General features: G+C 36.4%; 1 protein-coding gene across 1 annotated transcript in view; it reads left to right on the plus strand.

The window, feature by feature from the left end:
- Positions 1-19,051, plus strand: part of LOC134676589 (uncharacterized) — a 270,423-nt gene that overhangs the window by 152,293 nt on the left and 99,079 nt on the right. The window contains exons 3-4 of the mRNA XM_063534982.1: positions 13,860-14,198; positions 16,327-16,445. Coding sequence (XP_063391052.1) covers positions 14,129-14,198; positions 16,327-16,445 — 189 coding nt within the window. The 5' untranslated portion in view covers positions 13,860-14,128. The remainder of the gene's footprint in view (positions 1-13,859; positions 14,199-16,326; positions 16,446-19,051) is intronic.

A 19,051-nucleotide genomic window follows, 5' to 3' on the forward strand; every position in this document is an offset into this window, starting at 1 on the left:
TCTTGAATTTCGAATACGGCAGAATGTCACTGTTACGTTAGATAAAGTAAGATCGTACGATCCTTATAATCTTCTAAAGCGGGCTTAACCAGTTTGAGATCTTCAATAAAATTATAATTGTTAAGGAAAATAATAAATAAAACTCCAAATCGTTCCTTTACCTCCACCAACTAAGCTACCGAAGTTTACCTGAAATCAGCGAAAATTTCCATCATCGCAGGTCGAAATCGAATTATGTGATATTATATTATAAAAGAATAATTTTATAAAATAACGAATCCTGAAAAAAACTCAACTGAAATCAAAGAGAAGTGTAAAGGAAATCTATTGAACGCACCCGAAGTTTGATATATTGAGGTGTACTTTTACTGCGAGCATTAAGTAAGGATGGGATTATATCGAAACATTTATCGATATATCGATAGTTTGTGTGTTAGGTAGGTATGATTTGACTTTGCGATATAGTGAACTATTTGGCACATATTATTTTTTTCGTATTATTAATTTTATATCAGTAAGGAGGATATAAAAAATATTTTAATCGGGTCAGTCACGCATTATTAAGTCGAATAGCTAAAGAGATTAGTAAGCTTAATATTCTTAAGCTTATAATTCAGTCAGGAATAGCTAAAGGGATTTCAGAAATTGTATTGATTTTCTTTTACGCTCTTTACTTGTGTAATTATTAAAATAATCAGAAAATCTAACAACGCGGCATACCTAGCTGTGGTTAATATAATAATACATCAAATTATGTATAAATATTCTCCTGAGTGGCTAAAGAGTTATCAATTTTGGCTGCTGCATTGCACTTTTAACGAGAGCCTCGTGGCAATAAACAGACGAATTCGTCCACTTCTATCACGTAAATAACTAAAATATCCCGGGACACGAATACCAGGTGTAGTATCCAGACTATCCAGAGTAATTAGTGAAAGTCGGCTTAACGTTCGGATAAATCGAACCAACTTTGTGCCAACTATAATAACTAATTTTACAAGTTGCTTCGCTTGTATAATTATATTTAAGTCCTTAGTATCAGCAATAATATAAACCTATACACATCAAATATTAAATAAAATATTAAAGACATATACACATCAAGTCACAATGTAAGGTTGAGAGGACACTAAAAATCTTGTCAAACCTCCGTGTGCTAACCCTAGAAAACACTTCTTGCCGAATCGTGTGGTGTGGTAAATGTGTGGAACTCTCTACCAGAAACTGTTGTTAGTTCACCACCGGTCAACACTTTCAAGAATAGACTGGATACATATTTTAGAACTTTAAAAAGTGCAAAATAAAATACAAGTGCTTCGATATACACGCATCAGCTCTAAGAGCTGCTAGTGTATCAAATAAAATAATAATAATAATCTATACTAGTCCATACTAATATTATAAAGACGAAAGTGTGTCAGTCAGTTACCTCTTCACGCTGAACCGATTTAGTTGAAATTTGGTATAGAAATAGTTTGAGTCCCGGGAAAGGATATAGGATAGTTTTTATGTCAGAAATCATCCCTGAAAAGAGAGCAAAGAGTGGACGCAGTGCAATTGAAAGAGATAATGAATTGCCTAGTAATTGAAGAAAGCAATGTGCGAATTGAATGATTGCTATTAGCATTATCCAGGCGCCATGCCGACTTTAGCTGCTGTCATAATTCCACGGAGACGAAGCCGCGGGTATTAAATAGGATTGAAAGTCAAAACGTTTATAAATGTTAGTACAAACATCGAACGAACGTGAGGTCTTAGGGTCCATTTCCATGTTTATTTATTGGACGATATTTCAATTATTTTTAATCCCATAATAATGGAATTCAGCAGGAACCTACAGATCGTTTTCAGTTCAAATAATTATGAGTACCTAAGTTCGCCTAGATGTTAAGAGGAGTGATGAAAACTTATTTACCGTAAGCATATATTTACCGTAAAGTATAAAGTATATGTTGACGACCGGTCTGGCCTAGTAGGTAGTGACCCTGCCTGCGAAGCCGATGGTCCTGGGTTCGAATCCCAGTAAGGGCATTTATTTGTATGATGATCAGAGCTCGGATAGGGTGAGCTATTTGCCTTATAATTTGACATGTCTTATGTCATATATAAGGCAAATAGCTCACCCTATCCGAGCTCTGATGATGATACAGATATTTGTTCCTGAGTCATGGGTGTTTTCTATGTATTTAAGTACTTATGTATTTGTATATTATATATATCGTTGTCTGAGTACCCACAACACAAGCCTTCTTGAGCATACTGTGGGACTTAGTCAATCTGTGTAAGAATGTCCTATAATATTTATTTATTTATTTATTTATATATGTTTGGGACGAGCTAATACCTAAATCAGCCTAAAAATGTTTTATAATTATTGAAATATCGATAATTTTATCGACACCTATACAATTATCAATATATCGATATCGGCGTAGCGATAATAGTCCCATCACTATAACCAAAACGGCTTCGCTCTTGATTTACAGGATCCCTACCCCTTTACGTCAGATGTTATATAACATGTGTGATGTATGTCTGTATGTTATGTATGTATGTACGTTAAGCAAATCGAGCGAGTGAATGCGGGTCACGCTTTGAGCACAGGCATATAATAGTGATATTATGTAAGTACAGAATAGGAATGATATTGAATTTTAAGTACAACAGAATCTAGTTAAAATACTTATATCGAAATGAGAAATTTAGCCGTCCTATGCTAAAAGGCGGCGGTAACTTGAAAATTGAACTTTAAGATTAAGATTTAAAATTATATCGGGTGAAACAGAACGAGGGACTTATGCAAACGGGGAATTGCTTAGGCTAAGTACTTACTTTACCTATTTTTTACTTAATCACGTTAATATTTTTAACCGTTAACGGTTATGAGATACAGTTTCTTAAACATTAGTGCTAAAAACTGTATGTTGCAACCCTAGGAAGTAGATCCTGATGATGATGATGATGCTCTCCTGACCGATTTCGGCCACAGCGACTGTGTGCTCTGGAGTAGGCAATTTCTAACTCGTGTTATTAGAACGTAGCTGATCCACTCTCTGATGCGCTCTTAGGTGGCTCACGTACCCTATCTTCTTGCTAAATACTCGAGCGCATTTTGGGCACGTCAGCACACCACCTAAATAATTAGATCATATGAATGACATGACTCACAAGTCATGTGTCAATTTAAGATGTAAATAACTTTGTAGGCTTGTTAAAATCAATGAAACTACAAACAAGGTTGTTGTAGATCAGACACTGTTAAAAAATAAACGGATTTTTACACGGTTATACCAAAAAAAGAAATTCAAAGTGGCGGCCATCTTTTACAATCTTTGACTACGAACTCATATTAAGGTATCTTTCGGATAATCAGATGTCAATTTTTATCATGATTACAGCAAATTTTCCGTCGGCTGTACCATTTTTGAACTGCTAGCAAAAAAACAGAAAAAGTGCAAAAAACATTCGTCAAATCCTGGAATGGATAAACTCGGATTACACTAGTTTAGAACCAAATGAAGATATTACTAAATAAGACGATTTCCAGCTTACTGGAAATTAATTCTTGAAAAAATCTATTTTGACTGGCCTATAGCAAAAAGAATAGATAGTGTAGAGGGGTCCTGTCATTGCGAATTTTGTAGTCACAGTAAATTTACTGCCATCTATCGACACACGACTAAAACTCAAAATGAAAACGCATAAAATTATCAAAAAAAAATATATATATGGATAAATGATTTTATTATTTTTATATCATTTTGATCCATGTTCATTCACTCATATCTATGTGTTAAATTGTTAAATATGAAACGGTGTCGTTGCGCCATCTAGCCGAGCATAGGCTAAAGGTGTGTAGGGCATCTATCCGAGAATGACTTTTTCTTGATTTCCGAGGCACGTTTTTTCCTTAGACTTTTTTCTTATACGAAGTTACATATGTCTTTGCCTATACTGCCGCCCTAAGCTAAAAGGCAGTTTTTCGACATTTTGCCAAAATTGACTTTTTGGTATATTCGTAATGTAGAGATCGAGACGCATCGAACACTTTGGCCCGTTTTCCGATAAGTGACTTAGTTTTCGAGAAAAATATCGTAAAAAGACCGTATTTGCACTAATTTTCGTTCGTTCCTAGTCTAAAAAGCGACTATTTGACAAAGCCAGGCTAAAACAAAGTATATGCAACTATACGTTTTTTAACGCTCTGGTTTGCGTAAAATCTTATCCACCATATCTAGCCTAAAATAACGTATAAGCCAAAAACTAGGCTAAAAATACGTAAAAGACGCTATACGCACTTTAAGATTAGGATCTTTAGCAAAATTTTAGATCTGATACTAGTCTAAAAAATCGTATAATATTTTATTTTGTTTAAATGTCTCATACGCCATTTTAGCCTAGTATCACTTAACTTTTTTACGTCACCATAATAGTCTTTAGAAACGTATAACTATTATACGTTCTTCTTATTTTGTATGGACGTCGTATTAAACGCAAACAAACTTTTAAAATGGTTGAAAGTGCGTCTAACTAGTCTATAACGCAGTATATGCTCCAACCTTCGTCATGCTCCCCGCGCGCCGAAAAACACCTTTACGCTAAGTAAAAGCCGTCAGCCGCAAGCGCAGGCTTGTGGCTGCCGGAATGAGAGCGGAGGTGGCTTTTTGCGCGCGAAATATTGACCGAACGCCAAGGTTAAAAAAATACTTTATTATTGTATTACCATCATATGTTATCAATAATATGTAGTGTTTACAATTAGTACCTTCGAGTATTATCATTTTTATCAAGGTATATACTTTAAAAATGCCTCGCAAATACTTCAGATCGACAGCAAATACGTCTTTCTAACGTAGTTTGTGATGGTAAAATTGTTCATACGTACTTTTCTACAGCAAACGTTGTTTAAGTTTTATTTATTCATTGGACGGTTTGACTGCTTTTATTTAAATAAAATCAATTTGATATTACAGCTAATCGTATCGGGTTTAATTCCTTATAAGCCAAGTAGGTATTTGACATTATGAAGAGTTTAAATCTTATTGAAAAATGTTTTAAAGGGAAATTTAATGAGAATTCTTACGTGCAGTATAACATTTTCCGCCTAAGTATTTAGATAACCAGGACAAAGGACTATGGGCATCTTTGTATGGAACCTGGGTCCATCCGAAAACCAACTGAGAATTAAAGATAATATTATATACACATGTATATACATATATAAAATATTTTACTTAAATGAAATACTTAAGTAGGTTTTATCTAGTTCATATCGCACCAATAGATTTCGATAAGAAATATCGTAAATTAATTACTGCAAATTATATTACGTTTTATTTATCATAGTATTTATACCGGGTGTGGCCTATAACATGAGCAAATAATTAAAACATAGATTGTACTCCTCAAACGGTGACACTTTTGTTCAACAACTTTTAAAAATTATGAAGTATTTAGACTCCCTATTTTTCATACAAAAGTAATATTATCTTCAATGGACGCCATCGCCACGCCATTATCATTGTGATTGACGTTGCTTGTCACGCCTTAAACATAATAAAATTCGCAATACATTGCGTCTTAGAATAAACTTTAAAGTGTATTAAAAAATCAAACCACAAGTTATTTTTAAAAGTCGCCGAACAAATGTTGATCAGTATGAGGAGTACAGCCTACAGTTTAATTTTTTGCTCATGTTACAGGCCACACCCGGTATATTACAGTACTATCTATTACGTTTTATAAAAAAACAATATGTATCTTAAAATAGGTTGGTATGTTTGTGTATTAGATAATAGTTGTATGTTAAAATAGTCAAAGCTATGAGTTTGTAATCTAATATAAAACAATTTTATTGTGAATCTAATTTTTAATTACAACCGCCAAAAGGCGTTTTAGAATTAAATAAATGACAGAGTATGTGCAGGAATTAATACACTCGTATTAATTTTATTGCTAATGTAGACTACATAATTCGCTAACGTATTACCGTGCGATAAAATTCCATGCCTATTGATAACAAACTAAAATAAATATTAGAGATGCCACGAATTCGGTAAAACATTATGTATTTTTTGAGTTACGTGTATGCAAAAACTGGTCACCTACAAAGATAAATGTTTGCTAAGATTTAAGTCAGCAGCAAGCTGGGTTCTCCATACAACTGTAGTTACCCTCTCATTTTAAAACGATTAGCTAGATTGCTCTAAAACTTTGTACTCAGTAAAGGATAAGGTTATCTATGCCTGTAATTAATGTGTAGCTTCAGATACCATGGAAAAAAATACAGCGAAAATAAGTTTTTCATACAAAACTTATTTTTCCTCTATTTCATTAGTTTTATTGGAATATAAACTAATTAGGTACTGGCATAGATATACCTCATGTCATTGTATGTGCAATTTAGTACAATCCAACACGTTGTTTTAAAATGAGTACGAATCTCCGTTTTTATGGGAAGTAAAAATTCGGCTGAGCTTACTGCGGACTCTGTTAAGTTTCGTTGCTCATGCTCATTAGAACTATATGTAATGTCATTAGTAGAGTCGAGTAAATCTAGTCTATTATACAAATAAAATCAGAAAGGCCGTACACTAAATATTTGTTACATATTATGGGGCTATTCCCACTAGTTAGGTATCTACCGCCAAGTTGTTACCAGTGGTAACTACTGGGAATTTATATCCCACTTTTCTTCCCAGTAGCTACCACCAACTCAGTTTTGTGGTAACTACTGGGAACTTCTTTTTCCAGTAGTTACCACTGGTAAAAGGTGGGATTTTTTCCTAGTAGTTACCACCAACATTTTTTTACAGTACAGTTTAAATGTTTGTTTATTATATGAACACAAAACACTATACTACCAGGCTATTATTAAAAAAACAAGATCCAGCGATTACTTTTTGGATTATAATCTTAATTACCATATAAAATTAACACATAGATCGGGTTTTTCCCACTAATTACCATCAAGTTGTTACCAGTGGTAACTAATGAGATTTGTTTCCCAGTAGTTACCACTGGTAAAAGGTTGGATTTTATTCCTAGTAGTTACCACCAACATTTTGTTACAGTTCAATAGTAATAAAAACAGTATAAGTAGAATACTATAAATATAGAGGCTTTATTGAACCCTAACAAGATTGTAGTGGTAACTACTCCCATTAGTTACCACTGGTAACAACTTGATCGTAACTAGTGGGAATAACCCAATTTATATGTTAATTTTGTATGATAATTGAGATTATAATCCAAAAAGTAATTGCTGGATCTCGTTTTTTGAATAATAGCCTACTATTATGGCGTTTTTTGTTCGTATATAAATAAACATTTAAACTACGTGGCTGTTTTTTATTCCCATTTCTTCCATAAATACTAATCTATAAAACCGTATATTCGGTGTTTTTGTTGGTATACGATTTTTTACACTAGCACGCTAGTCGAAAATCTGGTCAAATTCATAATTTTTCCTAGTATACTAACCAAAAAGGCCGAATAGCTGCTATAGGGTCTTTTAACTTAGGATCTCAAGTGCGAATTATTCATTGGTACTAAGCAAAAAGGCAACATGTGACATATACGGCGTTTTTACCTAGTTTCTACTTCGGAACTAAGTTAGAACGCCGCATAACGCATGTTTACCGCCTTCTTGACTAGTACGACGTACTCATTTTTAAGCTTAATACTAATTTAAAGTGTTTTTTATAAAATAAAAAAAAACTGAGCTGTTTAGAAACATACTATAAATACCTAAAATAAGTACATATATATACCTACCACATAAAAAAAGAAAAAATGGAAAAAGTTTTACCGTTTCGTAGAAATTCAAGAAAGATGTTTGGGTTGGTTTTTTGCGATTATCTCGAAACTAGCTTTTGTCGAAAAACTGCCTTTTAGACTAGGACGGCAGTATAGTGATGTTATAATAATTTATTATTCAGGCCGATGACTCCTTCAAACTTACTTTTCCAAAGCGGTTCACCCTAAACCTTCGGCCTAAGCAAACTACTCGAAGTTCCGCCGGAAAACCCCACAAGAAAAAGGAAAGCTATCATTACACAGCAGATGTCAGTAGAGTCAGAGACAGGTAAAAAAGATAGATAGCTAAACCCCCTTACACTATAAAACTTTACAGGTCTGACGGCCTATTATGGATGGCTTTATCCATCTTTATCCATGTGATAAAATAGCTGTCACTTTTTAACATCGTGGGATGGAAAGTGTCGGACACCGTTTTATCTCGCTGTCACGTAGACAAGAACGACCATCATATCTGTACTGATTTAGTCAAATTATGCTTTATCCATTTCTTACAAATACATAAGTCAAAATGACAGATAAGGTCAAACGGTCGACTTTAGCTAGTTTTCCCCCAAGCCACGGGGAGAATGCCGTCCTCGAAACGTCGGAGGTAAATTTAAAACTTAATTTTACGCGATTAAGTAGGTACCGTCTTTGTGAATAATAAAACGCATGATGTTAGATCTAAACACTTAGAAAAAAAGAAATAGTGAATAAAATCAGGCGTTATTTATATTAATTAAAAAAGAAAAATTGAAGTATTGCAGCCACCTGTGGGATGGCTCAGCTAAATACCAACTCGCCGCTTTGGACTCAGTGGAGCGCAGAGCCAGGAGGATGATTGGCGACAAGAAGCTAACGGCTAAGCTTCAGTCTTTGGCCCATCGGCGGAAAGTCGCCAGCCTGTCGGTATTCTACAGGTTGCACTTCGGGGAGTGTGCCCAAGAGCTACACGAGCTTATTCCACCGTCCCCATTCTACCATCGGACTTTTAGACGCACGGCCGGTTTCCATCCTTACTTGGTAGATATTCCACCAATTCGCACGAAGCGCTTTGCTTCTACTTTCCTTATGCGCACTGCCAAGGAATGGAATTCCTTGCCGGCGTCTATATTTCCGTGTTCTTATAACCCGGCAACCTTCAAATCAAGAGTGAACAGGCACCTTCTGGGCGAGCTCGCTACATCGTAGGCCACGTCTACGCCTCGGCTAGTCTGTGGCCATGAGTAAGCCCATTCATAATAAAAAAAAAATTGAATATTGGTTTTAATTAAAAAAGAAATAGCCTATATGCGATCTATTGTTAGGCACAGGTCTCCTCTCAAGCACAAGAAGATATGGCTATAGTCCCCACGCTGAATAAAAAAAAATGAAATAAAAAATCGAAAAAAAAAATTGGAAAAATTATCAAATTAAAATTTTAATCGTAAGCTTCATGGCATCGTTTTCAGACGTTTCGAATTTACTATGGGAGCATAATTTTTTCTGCTACATTACCGTACAAAATTTAACTTTTATCTGATCATGTTGTTAATGTTAATGTGTTAATTAAATACTTATGGATCTAATAATATTTTTATTTCTTTGATAGGGAGTCTAAGGATACGAAATCAGTATTTTAAAAGTTGATTCGCCCCGGGATGTATTTTAAATTCATTATACATGATATAAACTATCGCGGTAACCGAAGTTAGATGATTACCTCCTTATTCATAAACGTCTACTAAAGTTGACATGCCGATAATAATCGTTTGTCCCTTTCCGACGTACTGGTATGATAGAAAGGGACAAACGATTATTATCGGCTTGTCAACTTTAGTAGACGTTTATAGTCGCACCAATAAAAGTCTGCAGCGGATTTGATAGCCCACGCAGTGTAAGTGTTATTTAAACGTCATAATTTCATAGAAGTTTGACGTTTAAAATGACACTTGCACTGCGTGGGCTATCAAAATCGCTGTAGACTTTTTACGATCTAACTCTATGAATAAGGCGGCTGAATAAGGTGGTTAGTTTTTCTTATTAACTGATCTCTGGTATAGTCAAATACATAAAGACTGGAAGTTGGAGCGCGTCCAACAAATACCAGCCAAATGATCAAATGATTGATACTTCAGTACTTATAGTGGTGTGTCTGGTTGAAAGAAAATGTAAAACAGTTTTTATTTTTAGGGTTCCGTACCGTAAAACGGGGTGAGTAGGTTTCGCGAGAGGTGGGTTATGAATGGGGAGAGAAGGTTTGAGAGGGGGGTGAGAAGGGATTTTAAGGCTACTGCTACAAAAGTTATGTATTCCAATTTAAAATGGAGCTATAGTAATCTTCCAAAATCACCTTTGTATGAAAACCCCTCTCAACCCAAATACGAGGCACTACGGGGTGAGGTGGGTTTTCCTCTTTATCGTCAAAGTTATGAAATGGAAAAATAAAAACTAAAATACAAACGTCCGGAACACTTATTATATACACCATTCAGTTTTCATATGTAAAAATAAAATGTTATTGAGGTTTGAATTTCAGTTTTGACCCTACTCACCCCATTTTACGGTACTTCAAAAAGAAAAAACGGAACCCTTATATTGCAAAGTTGCATTTTATTCACGTGTGGGGCAAATTCTGATTGCAAATTTTGAATTGTTTCCCTGTGTTAGCTAGTAGAATTGACTTTTAAATGATGATTTTGAGTGATAAATATTTAATGACGTTCATTTGCATTTAATTTGGTTTAACCCTCGTGCTTTGAAACCCTCACAACGCTCAAGATTCCATATTTAAAATTTTGGAATCTTACGCTTGCTCAGGTATCAATATTAGCATGAGCGGTTAAACAATAACTTTGCCCACTTATAAAACAAATAACTATTTTCGACGCCCAAATATCCCGCAGTCGAAATTGCCCCATTGCACCTTACCATTATCACGAACGCATGTATCATAATAGGGGCCCGATTCGGATTTTGAAATAGACATCTATTAGACATCTTTTAGACATCACCAAGATACGATATACTGTATGCAATATTATTTGCGTTATTTGACACATTGTGACTGACGTATATAGAGATGTAACTAACCCAAATCGATTGTCACAGCAAGCGATTACGATTGGATGGCACGTAGACTGAGGTATCGAATTGTGACGTATAATGAATTTTTATTTGAGATTTAAATAAAGCTAGAATTATATGGTTTTCCCGCAAGGTAAATGCATTTAATACACCGACCGAGTAGGTCGCACCCATCGTCAAAATCTAAACTAACTGGGGATCTATTTTAAAATTTATTTATGTTATTTCTGTGTCAAATTTGTTGTCTGTTAGGTGACGATAAATATATCCATATTTACAGTTAATTATCCACCTTTTCCTTACTTTTATTAAAAGAAAAATGAAAAATTCATATCGATTTACTTAGACTACTATCGATTCATAACGATGGTGACCGGCCAACCCTAAAATTAAAAAAAAAAGACGTAGAACGTAAACGTTTGCAGTGCAGTTGTTTTCCTTTGTGATTTCGATGTGCAAGACATTTTACGTAGTATTGCTGTTGTGAGTGACAGACGTCAAATACCGCAAATAATGTTGTATACACTATAACGATATGTTTAAGATTTAACCAGTCAAATTTGACATTTGCGCGATTCTGGAGATACTCTTGAACGATTTCCACAGGATATGACTTAGAGATCCAATTCACATCTAATAGATATCTTACTCTATCTAACGTAAAAGTGACATTGGTTGCCCGAATTGTGCTGCAAAAGAGAACTAGTTGATATCTAAACTATAACGTATCTAGAATGGATCTAGTACGTCTCGTCTCTTGTGAATATCTTGAAGTTCGAATACGGCAGTAGGTCAGGTCATTCTAGCCTACCGTGAGTAAAACAAAACTTAATAATCCCCTCAAGATGTAAGTCCAAGATACTCGTAGTGAAACATAAATAACTTTTTATGACTATAGAGTTATGTCCATACTTTAGTTACTCTTCCTTACAAATCCACACGAACAACTTTCAACTTTATGACGCTATGATAAGGTTGTATTTTGCACGAGCTATATAGATAAAGTAGGGCATTAAAGTTGCGCCGAAGGGATGGTATTATGTACATTCTGTGCGCAGTTGGCTCTTTATTAAATAAAGTATTTTCTTGGGGCCTTCGGGAAGTACTTGAGGAGTTAATGTATTATTAAAGTCTTAGTCAACTTAGCTCTTCCCGCGACTCCATGTGCGTTAAGAGCCAACGGGAGTGGTAATTTCTCCATACAAACGTACTCGACTGTTTCCTCCGTGGGTTTTGATGCTACAGCAATGATTTTTTCAACACAGATTAATATTGTCAATATCTGGGTCGGACCGTTTTGCTTTTTTTTGATATTTTTTTTTAAGGCGCTAGAGCCCATCATTATGGGCAAACTGGCCTCATTGACTATGCCGCAATGAGAGGCGTAGTATTCAAAACTGATATCAATTAGCCAAAAAATCAAAACGATCCGACACAGATAATTTCATAATCATTTAGATTTCCAAATTTGGTTACGATTGGTTAAGTTTTGGAGGAGGAAACAGTGGAGTACGAAACCTCGATTTTTGAGATTTTTTCGCTCTATTTAAAACTCAGCTCTTGTTTCGTCTTAAGTATAATATTTTGGCCGTGTATTGTTTTTGTTAAAAATGAACAATAAAAAAAATACAATTGTTCAGCAAAGATTTTAATAGGTACCTATTAAATATTAATGCCATCTGTTTTGTACAATATGATATTTTGTTTGTCTGTCGTTCCCGAAATAACCTAACAATGAAATACATTAAAACTGTGGACATTTATCTGATGAATAAAGTTTTACACAAAAGCGAAGTGTCAAAGGAAACGTCACGCTCAAACTGAAAATCATACAAATCAGTTTGAAATGTTGACACGAAACATAAAGAAAATACGATTAAAATATGAAAAAACATTCAAACTAGAGATGTGCCGAATAATGGTACAGTCGACGTCAAAGATATGTTTACACTTTTGCGCCTTACTCCTTTGTAATAAGGCGAAAAATGTAAACATATCTTTGACGTCGATTGTATAAACTTACTAATAATAGAAAGTGGAAATGTATATATATGTATGTGTGTGTATGTCAGGAATATTAAACACCGCGTGCCCCGTCATTGTTCTAAAGTCTCTATCTTTCGGTATTAACTAAAAGTAAATAAACAATTTGGACATTTTCGGGTAGTACAACATTCAAGTATAACATTTATTGGTTAACCGACCAAATACAAAACCACCTGGATCAGTCATTGAACGAACTGACTTTAACCTACATTATTTGATCGTGTAATGTTTACATTCTACCGTCAACTGCCTTAAGGAACTATTTGAGGGTAGATTTTGTTTACTTTTATTTAAATACCTAAAGGTACAGAGTAGAGCTGACTCTATTTAATACTTGCTTGCTTAATACTTACCATGGTATAATAATATACTCCGCCTGGCACTCTCTTCCCGTCTTTTCTAGGTCACCTGACTGACACAAGCCTACGTCATCATGCGACAGCGCTATATGATAATATGCGATAGCGCTATATATAGCGGCCATGTTAGTGTGACGTAGGCCTGTGTCACTCTGGGAAAAGAAGACCATGTTTTATTAGACTATGATACTTACTGCTATCACGCGTGGCTCACTCCGCGATTTCGTCGCTTTGCAACAGGTAGCTACAAGTACATCCGTTCCACACCAATTTTGGTGGCTAGCCATAAGCCGCGCGTGGCGCTGTCGCCACCTGGCGGTCATATCTGTCCTAATCGTAACAGACGCGTTTTGTTAGAGAATGAATCTTCTGTACCTAGTATACTATTATTTATTCTGTCCTGGTATATAAGTAGTACTTACAGAGCACAGACCCTCAAAAGGCGGATATACAAGGGTCTAAATGTCAATTACAACTATGTTCCTTTCGGTGTCGAGATTAAGGTTATCATTATATATTTACAAACCTATGCTCTACCTCTTTGTTGTATATTATAGGTTAATAACATATATTTTCTCTTTGTTCCAGATTAAACAATACGAGTGTACCTTCAAAATGTCGCCAAAAAGCCGTTGGCTTCAATCGCGCGCGCAATCATGAAAACGTTCCGTTATAGGTCAATAGATGGCGTTCATAACATTAATACGTGGTCATAAATATAGATGGCGTGATTATCAAAGAGTTTAACAGTGTTTTATACGGATGACAGTAGATGGCGTTGGCGTTGATGAAGAGTGTAGTGTTTTGTACTGTAGTGTAGTGGGTTAGAGTTTTATTAGTGATATAGTGCTTGTGAGATGCGAGACGGGTCTAGGCCAGGGCCGAGTGGTGCCTCTGCGGGGCATGGTTTTGAGAAAGACGATGAAGGTAAATATTTACTTATTTATTTAATCTTTACTACATAAAATACATAAATATGTAGAAATGGCGTACTTGGCTAATGGCGTTGTCTACCAGTCAAGTATAGGCGTGCATAAACTATAGGGGGCAGCATAGGATCCGTCAGATTTTTGGCGCGAGGCGTAAATGTGTCGTTAATGCTTCCGATGTAGTCCACGAGATGGCAGAACCTACTATGCACAAAGAAACCGACGAGAACGGTAGATGGCAGCACTTGCAATGTATATGTGCACATATGTTTCCGATTCAGGCCACAAGATGGCAGACCCTCCAATCGAGATCCTTATATTTATATTTACCTTTGCCAGTAAAGTTTACGGCAATCCCGAGCATTATTCTGAAGAACGTTCGCTCTTAAACTAAGTTTACACCGCGAAAGCATAACTTTTCAATCTCACTTCGGAACGTACCCCGTTATTATGCGAGCGTAAACTCTAAAAGTGGGGTGGAAGCGGAAGTTCTAGAAATAGGTATGTTACTTTGGAATTTTGACTTGCATACTACACCTTGGAGGATATAACAAATCGAAGGCGCCTTGTCTGTAATTTTCTGTACAAAACGGTCTGCCGATTTTTGCGGGAGAGGGGCACTTCAAATGTACCTACTCGTATAGGGGAGACCGAGGTGAGTTTTGACAGATGAGAGTTGTGACATTGTCGATTTTTTGGAATCTAATGACTGTTAGCGAGCTCGCAACAGTGTGCGTTTGTTAGCTCGTAACTTGAACTAACAAACGCGCGCTCCTGCGACCTTGTTTTTTTTTTTTGTTAAGCCTATAAGGTGTCCCACTGCTGGGCAAAGGCCTCCCCACTAGACCTCCAATCCTCCCGATTAAGTGCAGCATCTGTCCAGTTGCTGAGAAATGTGTCCAGGTCGTCCCGCCATCTCCTCTTAGGCCGACCTTGCCGGCATTTACATTGTGGCACCCACTCCGTGGCTAGTTTAGCCCACCTCTGTGGGTGCATGCGTCGTACATGGCCTGCTCAGTCCCATTTTAGCCTGGCGGTTTTTACCCCAACGTCGACGATGCCTGTTTTGGTGCGCAACGTAGTGTTCCGGATCCGGTCAATCCTTCTCACCTCAAGCATGTTGCGCTCCATCGCTCTTTGGCAAACCTTCAGTTTGGTCTTTTGTTTTTAGTAAATAGTTTAGTTAATAGTTAATAGATTTTAGTTAATAGATTCCAAAAAATTAACGATGTCACAACTCTCCTCTGTCACAACACACATCGGTCTCCCCTACATCATCATTATTCTTAAGAGCCTAGCTCTTGCTCTTCACTAGTAAACGTAACGTAAAAATAGCCATGTCAGATAAACGTCAGTCCATACAATGTGTATGACCATTGGCCGCCTATTTTCGACAGAGGGGAACGCCTGTTAATGGCTACTCCGTGTGGTTATGTCCTCTAAGTAATACACATATTCCGCATAATAATATGGGATATTCCACAGGAATGTCGCTTACGTAACTCTAATGTGAAAGAACGAGAATAATTATACTGCTAAATTATTAGCCAAGTTATGAAATATTACCAGACCCAATAACGCTTTCTCAGCATTAGAAGTATTAGAAGAATGGCGTTACGTAAACGACATTCTCATGGAATGCCCCATATTTTAAGCATTTATGAAGTGGGAATTTCATAAAAAAAAAATATTTTTTTTACCTATATTCGTGCCGCCCACCATACAAAATTATAGCCAAGGAAGTTAGAATCTTATTATATTTTCAATTAGGTTGAATTTAATTTGTTCGAAAAATTTACGAGACAAATGAAATGCTACCTACTTTGCTTTAAATTAAGGTTCACATTCCATCGAAACTGAGTGTACATCCTATTGTACATTGGGCGGCACGAGGCTATGCAGTATTACGGCTCGGCCATAACATTGCGCGATTGGCGACGGCGGCGGCGTCGGCAACCATATAGGATTGGACCTCTTATTACCATCTATGGCTGCCGCCGCCGCCGCTGTCAGTCGCACAATTTTGCGTACTGGTACGGAACCCTTCGTGCGCGAGTCCGACTCGCACTTGGCCGGTTTGTTTTATCTGGTCCGTTAAAGTATGCTCAAGGATTGATGGCTTCCAGGTTCCTCGGCCTCCGAAGACTGCAGTTACGAGGAGTTGATGTCCTTGAAGGAACTGCTGCATTTTCCAGAAGAAGTGGCTCTCAGGCTCACCGACACAGAATACCAGCTGTTTTACCAAGTAAGTGTTAAGTGACTAGATGATAGAGTTAGTTTGATTATGTCTATTTTTCCTTGATAATAAGTTTTTGGCAAAAAATTCATTTTTGGTACAAGCTTTTATCGCTGACTGTACTTTCCTTCCCACAGGCAACTAATACTCATGGGGACAATTCTAAAAACCCCAAACACAATTAAGGTTTCGTTGTTTTATCAGTTTATCACAGAGTTCCTATGGCCACCTCCGATCTCCATCATCAGATCAGCTGAATGACACCCTAATATTGCATTGTCACCCGACTTACGTATGTATGCAAAATTTCAGCTCAATCGGAAACCCGGAAGTGGATCAAATTTAACTTGCAAGATTTGATTACAGACAGACACACAGACAACGGTCAGGTGAAAGTAAATAAAAGCTTGTAAAAATTAGTGACGTTTGCCCCCGAATTAAGGGTGACTCACGACAGACCGGGCCGTGTCCGGGCCGGAGCTTTCGGCGCATCGTTTTCTATGGAAAGCGTCATATGATCGCCTGTCATGTCATAGAAAAGTCAGTGCCGGACTCCGGCTCGGACACGGCCCGGTCTAACGTGAGTCGCCGTACTGCCGTATGACGTTCATTCCGCCACTCCATTACGTACGAATATAGTATAGGGATGTTTCCTGTACTTAAAATAAATTATTTCAAACCGTGCACGAAATATAGCACCAGATAATTATTAGAAAACCATAGATAGCAGCTATTTTAAAAACAAAATTTGTATTTACGAGTAATAAATCGGATTAAAATATAAAAAGTAGGTGAGTTTACCGTGACGTCACTACATTCGTTTTCATATAAATTCCATATTAGCAAATCGTTTTGACAGTTCTAAAAAAGAAGCTGATTTGACTAGTAGGGATGTAGCCTATTCTAGAATAAGTATACAGGGTGGAAAGATAAGTCGGGCCCTGGAGGGAAACTACCTTAAATTCATAAGCTGGCTCATTTTACTTAAAGGAGACATTCCTTTATTTTGAAAAAGAAACAAAACTGCATTCAAAGTATTTTTCATATTTTCTTCAATTGGCTTGTCTAAAAAAACTCTTAAGTACTAAATATTAGATTATATGGATATTTTGTACGACAGACGAGTGTAAGACCTAATGTTTCTTGGAGAAATGTTATCATTAACATTAGCTGTATCGACTAGTAGAATAAAATTGCGAGTTTTTATTTTTTGGAATTATTAGTCGGTTCGAGTCCCGGGCAAGGCAAGCAAGTTTTAGATTTTTTTTGAATGCAGTTTTGTTTCTATTTAAAAATAAAGGATTGTCTCCTTTCAGTAAAATGAGCTAGCTTAAGGATTTAAGGTAGTTTCCCTCCAGGGCCCGACTTATCTTTCCACCCTGTATGTGTCGCTTAACTTAATTCAAAGTCGGGTAAATCCATTCGACCCTCTCGGCAAATATCCTTATTATAATAGAGTACTATAACCTTTTCTTGATACAAAAATCGCATAATCTGAACGATGGATTTACCCGAGTTTGAATTTGATTGATAATACATAAATAGTTCAACAGTACAAACTAAAAAAATACAAATCGCTTCGGCTGAGTCAACCCTAGGGTAGCTTAAAGGATTTGCAACAGTATATGTAGACCAGGGATGTCGCGAACATCCGCATCCGCATCCGCAACCGCTGAACTTTCGCATTATTTTCAACATCCGCATCCGCATAAAATCGATGCGGAGCTTATGCGGATGCGGATGTCGAACAAGTCGGTACAGGAACATCTTAGCGGCGGCGTAAGTGCTAGGTAATTTCGTCATTACACTCATTACCTACTATAAAGAAATCGTCTATAGTTCGTTTTTTTTAGCATTAGAAAGAACTTGAAAGAAGGTAAGCGATTTTGTCATGTCTTTTAATTGAAAAACGCTTTTTAAAAATCAAAAACTATTACTTATGAAAGCAGGAGAATAGGTATAAATGATCATATTAGATTCATAATTTTTACGTATTTGCCGTAACTTATTTTTAAAATGTGTTTTTCAATTAAAAGACACATCAAGATTGTTTACCTAATTTCTAATGCTATAAAAAACGAAGTATTGATCCAGAAAAGTCGGCCAAATTACTGTTTATTAAATATTACTAGAGACAAGGGAAAAGCATTCTAGAGGGAGTAGATAGTATCTACTTAATTCTCTTTGATATAACGCACCTATATTCTTGCTCAAATACTAACCGTTTCGTTTTTTTTAATAAAAAGATACTAAAAAATTTAATATTTGACATTTTCTAAGTACCTAATCTTGACATCCGCATCCGCGGATGTGAGCCTTTAAATATCCGCATCCGCATCCGCATCCGCATCCGCGGATGTCAAAAAATCTGCATCCGCAACATCCCTGATTTAGACAAAAGCCTGTTTACAACCTCTAGGGTTGTCCCTGCGACCTTCATTATGAGAGGCTAGACAAGCCGGCCATTTTGATGGAATCTTAATAAATAAAGATGTATTGAATTGTCTTTTTAGGGTTCCGTACCTCAAAAGGAAAAAACCGAACCCTTAGGGTCTCCCCTGATATATCGACGCGCAATCGGCAAAAGCCGATAGGAAAAAGCTTTATGTCCACGC

This window comes from Cydia fagiglandana, chromosome 24 (genome assembly GCF_963556715.1).
Source record: "Cydia fagiglandana chromosome 24, ilCydFagi1.1, whole genome shotgun sequence".
Classification (NCBI taxonomy): domain Eukaryota; kingdom Metazoa; phylum Arthropoda; class Insecta; order Lepidoptera; family Tortricidae; genus Cydia; species Cydia fagiglandana.